Source organism: Narcine bancroftii, chromosome 8 (assembly GCF_036971445.1).
Source record: "Narcine bancroftii isolate sNarBan1 chromosome 8, sNarBan1.hap1, whole genome shotgun sequence".
NCBI lineage: Eukaryota > Metazoa > Chordata > Chondrichthyes > Torpediniformes > Narcinidae > Narcine > Narcine bancroftii.
The window spans coordinates 18,987,276-18,993,451 of record NC_091476.1 but is presented as its reverse complement, the minus strand read 5'-3'; the positions used below and the strand labels follow the sequence as shown (position 1 = coordinate 18,993,451).

The 6,176-nt window shown below is 34.5% G+C and overlaps 1 protein-coding gene across 1 annotated transcript in view; it reads right to left on the bottom strand.

Annotated features, from left to right (window-relative positions):
• Nucleotides 1-434: 434 nt before the first annotated feature.
• The window catches only part of LOC138740430 (START domain-containing protein 10-like), a 28,015-nt gene continuing 22,273 nt past the window's right edge, over nucleotides 435-6,176 (bottom strand). The window contains exon 6 of the mRNA XM_069893039.1: nucleotides 435-5,655. Within this exon, the coding sequence (XP_069749140.1) occupies nucleotides 5,440-5,655 (216 nt within the window). The 3' untranslated portion in view covers nucleotides 435-5,439. The remainder of the gene's footprint in view (nucleotides 5,656-6,176) is intronic.

Genomic DNA, 6,176 nt, shown 5'->3' with positions numbered 1-6,176 from the left:
TTTAACCCCATCGGAAATCTTACCTTAAACAAAAGACCTTACCCTTGAAAAATTCCTGAGATTTAATAAAATAAACTACTATATAAAGGGAGATTATACACTGATACTCAAGTGTCTGACCAACAATTCTTGCTGCAAGTTGAAGTACGGTACTCCATTCATCAACTAGGAAACAGTTATGTCCATTTGCTGCACAAGTATTTATTGCGTTGAGTGTCTTCTCGTCAGTTCAAGTGAAAGTCACTTTCACTTTGCCCTATGATATGCTCAAATATTGTTCATCTTGGAAAAGCACCATATGTCAGCTTCCAGGATTTTAACGGAGGCAAGATAAACACATCATTGTTCAATAACTCTATTTTACTTGTAAAAAAAAAATTAGAGTGCAGAAAGGAACGTATTGATAGAATTTAAAGCAACAACTAATCACGAAGTTATTTCTGCTGTTGAAACAAAATCAATGTAAACAATTTATATCTGATTTACAATCACTTGATTCAAGTACAAATTTGACAATACTGTAATCAGGTTTTGATAAAGCAAAAGTGCAAGATTCATCCATATTCACTCAATTCTCCCCTCCATCTCTAAAAGGCACTTGAGAAATCAAAGACAATTGTGAAAACATTGAAAGCCTATGTTGAGTGCTGTAACTACATTACTACATTGGTGTTTAAAAATCATCTGCATGGGCTGATTAACTATCCAAAGGTTATTTAATTGGTGAACTGGAAAAGGCCCAATATTTTGGCTTTATTACTTTTTATTGGCCATTTTATTCTTCAGTCATGAAGCAACACTAGAGCAAAGTCATTTCATACATAAACCCAATTATAGTTGGACAGATACTTTCAAATAGGGAGATTAGAGATTCAACATATGCCATCAATGGACATTGTCCTTCACATCATACATCAGAACCATGTTGGCCCCTGTGAAGTGATTTAAGTGTGATCGTTAAGTTAGTGCAAAATAGTTTCAGAAAAATTATTATTCAATATTCATTCTTAAGAAAGCCCTTCCTAGCAAGCTTCATTTTAAAACTTTTAATGAAAGTGTTCAACATTAACATTCCTGATAAAATAGAATGCAAGTCTTTAGTTATTTCCCATCTTCAAAATTTTCCTTTCATTGCTGCAAACTATATTCTTCTAAAAATTTGAGGAAATTATGCAAATAGTATATAAAGTTCGACTAAAGGTGCAAGAATATTTCCATTAATATTTTCCCCACTTGATCTTGCATTGCAGTGAAAAAGAACACATGTAATTAAGGTGTTCAGTTTTCATTCAGGATGCACTGGAGAATTATCAAGAGTTTTAACCCTCAATTGACTTGGTTTCCTGCTAACCTGGAATAAAGCTCTTCCCTGCTTGACACAAACCAAAACTTCACATGCTAAAATTCAAATTCCAAAATTAAAGCATGTTTAAGAACATATTGCCATGATTGTTTTAATCATGTAACAAAGTTAGTAAATTTGTCTTCAGCTTTAATAAATTCTCGACAATTCTATTCAAAAGTTTCTCCAGAATTATTTTGATCAACGAAGCCATTACCCTGGAATTGTTTAAATTGTTTCAAAGATTTATTAATGCATGCAATTCAGTAAATCAGCTTGTCCCAAATCACAAAAATGTGTAAAAAAATTACTTTGGCAAGCTTACATCATTTGAAAATAATAGCTTCAAAAATTAACTAAAGTGAAGAGTGTCCTTTGGGGCATTCAGGTTTTTGATGTTAAATACGACTTTCACAACATTTTCTGTGCAATAAAATAAATCACTATAATATAGCTAAACTCTACCCTCGTGTTCACTTTCAGAATAAACACAAGCTGTTGTACAAGATATGTTTGCCACAAATATTTCTGTTTAGTGCCTGGAAGCTAGCAGCAAAATATACATGCTGCTTCGGTACTTGATTTGTGAAATTCTTCATGGCGGGTGCATGCCAGTGCAAGGGAATTTTATTAATTTTATTGTAAATTTGCAACCATTGTTTGTCAAATTTACCCAAGTAGGAAGTATCTGAGATTTCTCCCGTCTCTTTTTGAGGAGGAAGAGTAGAACTTGTATTTCAAATAGATACTACAGAATTAACATTTAGAATTGCCTTCACAAATACAAAAACTGGAAACCAGTTTAATTTGATGGTACTGACAAGAATCACAGACACATGGAAGGTAGATAGTCCCTATGGCACAGTACATTTTAAGTATCAAAGCAAGAGTACAACTTTTTGACCAATTCTCTTAATATGCTACCAAAAATAGGCTTTAACAAATGTAGAACCCGCATTTAAGCCTGCTGATTGGGATGTTGCAGACTTTCCCCCAAAAGAAGTTTCAGCTTTTGCAAACAGCAAGACAGTGTCATTTATACCAAATGGACCACCTGATGTGAATTAAGCCACCTGATAAAATGTTTCAGGAGAAAGCTTCACCAAATCTGTTACATTGGGAAACTGAAATTGTGTTGCATTTTCTTCCTTATGCAATGGTAAATCAAAATACAGAAAGTATTTTGAAATTTTCTAACAATTCAAATAAGACTTAGTGCAACAAAATAGAAGCCCAGCCTTCCATATTTATTCATTTTGTCCCGGCATTCTTCTAACATTGACTCAAACCCCAAGGCACATTTCATAAACAAAGCTAAAAGATAATGACATAATTTATGGTTTCAAATCAGTATCACCAAGATTTCAATATTTAACAAATGTGGCATTTTCAGATTTCATCCTACATGCCAATTAAAAACCAAGTTGCACAATTAAAATTTAATTCGAGTTCATTTAGTTATGGATTGGACAAAGATGCACTAATTATTTGGTGTTATCAATTTGAGGTGAACATCGCAACAGCTTTGGTAAAACTTCAGATTGGTTTCTTCTTTATGTTGAATCCAGCCACCAAACTGACATCAGTGCATCGAAATCCTAACTGACCATTTATTAGATATGTCAACTTGAGCAAGTACTGTATTATATTTTCTGAATTTCATTACAATGTTCAAAATATATTGCAGAACCAATTTCTCTGCATGTAAAAATGACATTCATTACAAATTTCTCTATTCTCATTTCAATCATTTTCTCACTCAGTAGTAGTTCTGACTCGACCTTTTTCATTTACATGGAAGACTTTCCATTTCAGCCCTAATTCCCACTGCAAATTCTAAGCTTCTCACAAAAGTAGAATATTTTAAAGTCTTCCTTCTAAAATGTAGAGACCTCAGATTCCAAATACATAAACATGATTCTTTGATGAAAAATGCCTCATCAAGTGTGGTGGCTGATATTTTACACTCAATATATTCCCTAACAAAATATCATCTGAAGTATTTCCTTGCATTTTTGTGCTGGAGATTTGAGTAAGGAGCTTAATTCTATAAAGGGAGGCCTCAATCTAATCGCTCCTATGAAATGCAGAGGACAAATTCCCAATAAGTCGTAGAAAAACACTAAAAAAGGTATTAAAATTGGCAATGTTGCTTGGTAGAAAAGTTTACACAAACAAATGCAGGTTAAAATATTTCCCTAGACCACATACCTGTACATTTACTAGAAGTGAGATCCCAAAATTGTTACAAAATCCAAGGTCACATACTAAAAGTATTCCCAATTGCAATTCCATTTTATTCTCAAAATATATTAACTTCATTCTCACCTACACCATCAATCTACTTAACACTCTAGTGCTCAACAGTTTCTAATGGTTGCAATCCATATCTAAAGTTGATCAGTCCAACAGGGTTTAAGAAAATGAGGATTCTGCCTAAATTTCTTGATTAATGTTTTGAAAGCAGAATTTAACAATATAATGCAGGTACCTTAATCTATTGTAGTTTCTGGACAAAATATTTTTATTTTTAAAAAATTGCAATTAACTGCAGGTGCATGGACTTCATTCTTGCTTAAAAATACTAATTCTTGACCACAACTGCAGGCCATCAAACCTTCATGACCATACCAAAGTATCAATTTTCATGTTGTGTGTCACAGAAGCAGTGTTAAAACATTGCCTTGCTCTCAGATAGTGTGTGGAGTCTTTTAGCTCATGGCAGTTTTTCAGTTTGTGGACATGAAAATAATCATTATTGCCAGCATAGTTTTTTTTAAAGTCTGAGTAACATTCACTAATGAAACCTCATTAAATACTCTGGTCCAACCACCACTTCAAAAGTCAAAACTTTTCCCTGTTATTTTACATCTGCATCCCAACAACATAAAAAGGCACCGTACATGCTAATGTACAAAAATCGACCAAATCTTACTAAAACAAGTGATTCATTGTGGCAGACAATATCACTTTTAGAAAAGCAATAAAAAAACATCATGTCAGCACACATTCATTACAAATTTCTCTATTCTCATTTCAATCATTTTCTCACTCAGTAGTAGTTCTGACTCCTGACCTTTTTCATTTACATGGAAGACTTTCCATTTCAGCCCTAATTCCCACTGCAAATTCTAAGTCTCCCTCTTATTTACATAGGATTTTTTTTTTAAAAACGGAAGCATCTCTCATTTAATGTGGGAATTCAAATGGTAATGTTTAAAATCTCAGACAATTGGGGGAAAATGAAGTGAATCAACATGCTGCTGTTATTCCAAAAGCTTTGGTCCAGCAGGGAGACACAGGCTTGCATATCTCCAACTACCATTTTTGGCTTTAAATCTCAATTTCCAAAATCTTGTACCAATAAACCTTTAGTTCCATGAACAAACATCAGTTTGCATGCCTCCTAAAGTTCTAGATTTAAACTTAATATTTTCTCCCCTTGCATTGGAAATCAGTTCAAAACACAACAACCAGAGATTTGGCACAAGAGACTAGAGGCAACACTATCCTGCAGCATCAAGATGAAGTAACTCTATGGTAAGAACCAAGAATCAATCTCAGTCACATCCTTTAGTGAGTCACAAAATTGTAACATCATGACCAGAACCACTGACTGAAAGGAGATGGTGCAGATCAATATTAATTCGTCCTTTCAAAAAAATGTTAAAGCACTTCAAGTAAAGCAGAAAAACAACAAAATACAAGTTCTTTGTAAGCATTTCTTACTCCCCAGAGACAACAAACCTACAATTCAAAAGTTCCTCATTTTCATTAAAGGAGAAATTCTTGTCAACTCATGAGAAATCCAGAGATTTCCAACCACAAGGGCTTTTCAATTAAATCATATAACCCATTGTTGTGAATGATTCAAGATCATAACATTTTTAACTCACAGCAAACGCAAATATATAATAATTTATTGTCTGAATGTCAGATCCTTTGCATAAATAATCTTGATTCAATAACATCAACCTCCCAAATCACTAAATTAACCCACTGTTAAGAATTTGCACCCAAATTCTAAGGGCCAATTATAAATTTTATCTCCTGCAAACTTCAAGGGGCTACAGTAAGAGAAGGAATGCAATGTCATTTCAGCCTTTTAGGCCTTCCTCATCACTACAATTCTCTTCAGATAAGGTACTTTCATCAATATTTTCTAGTGAATCTGCATGCTGGATTGAGAGTACATCCAGTTTCATGGTTGGAAGGTTGTTCTGCTCTGGGTAGAGCCAAGGTTTGAAATCTGGTCTGTTCTTCTGTTTCCACTCTGGGTACTTGAGACACACTTTGTGAAGTTGTTTAAGAACCTAAAAATATACAAATGGAAATATTCCTTTAAAACCTTAGACTTTGTGCAGCACAAAAAAAAACTGGCCTTTCGGCCAAGTTATTCACACTGACCAAGCTGGTCCCATTTGGTTCATGTTCCTTGAGAATTTCAGCATATTCAACATTAAAAGATTACCCAAAGGATTTCATGGAAATATTTTCAAAAGTTAACACAATAAAAATAAACAGTATGCAGAGCTGTCCATTGTCCCCAGCACGGTTCATACCATTCACCAGGATCAGTGTAAAGGGGTTCAGAGTGGGCCAGGGGGAACAGAAAAATCAACCTTTTCATTGATGTGTTAGTATATTTGACAGACCACAGGGGGGGGGGGGGGGGGGAGGGGGGTAGAAGGTGGTCATTGACCAGGCTGAGGACCTCACTGGAGGAGGGAAGAAGGTCTCCGGGTACAAAGCAAATCTGGACAAAAGTGAGATTATGCCTTAGATGAACAGGGATTCGACAATATCAACAAAAAAGTAAATTTAAGTGGCCACA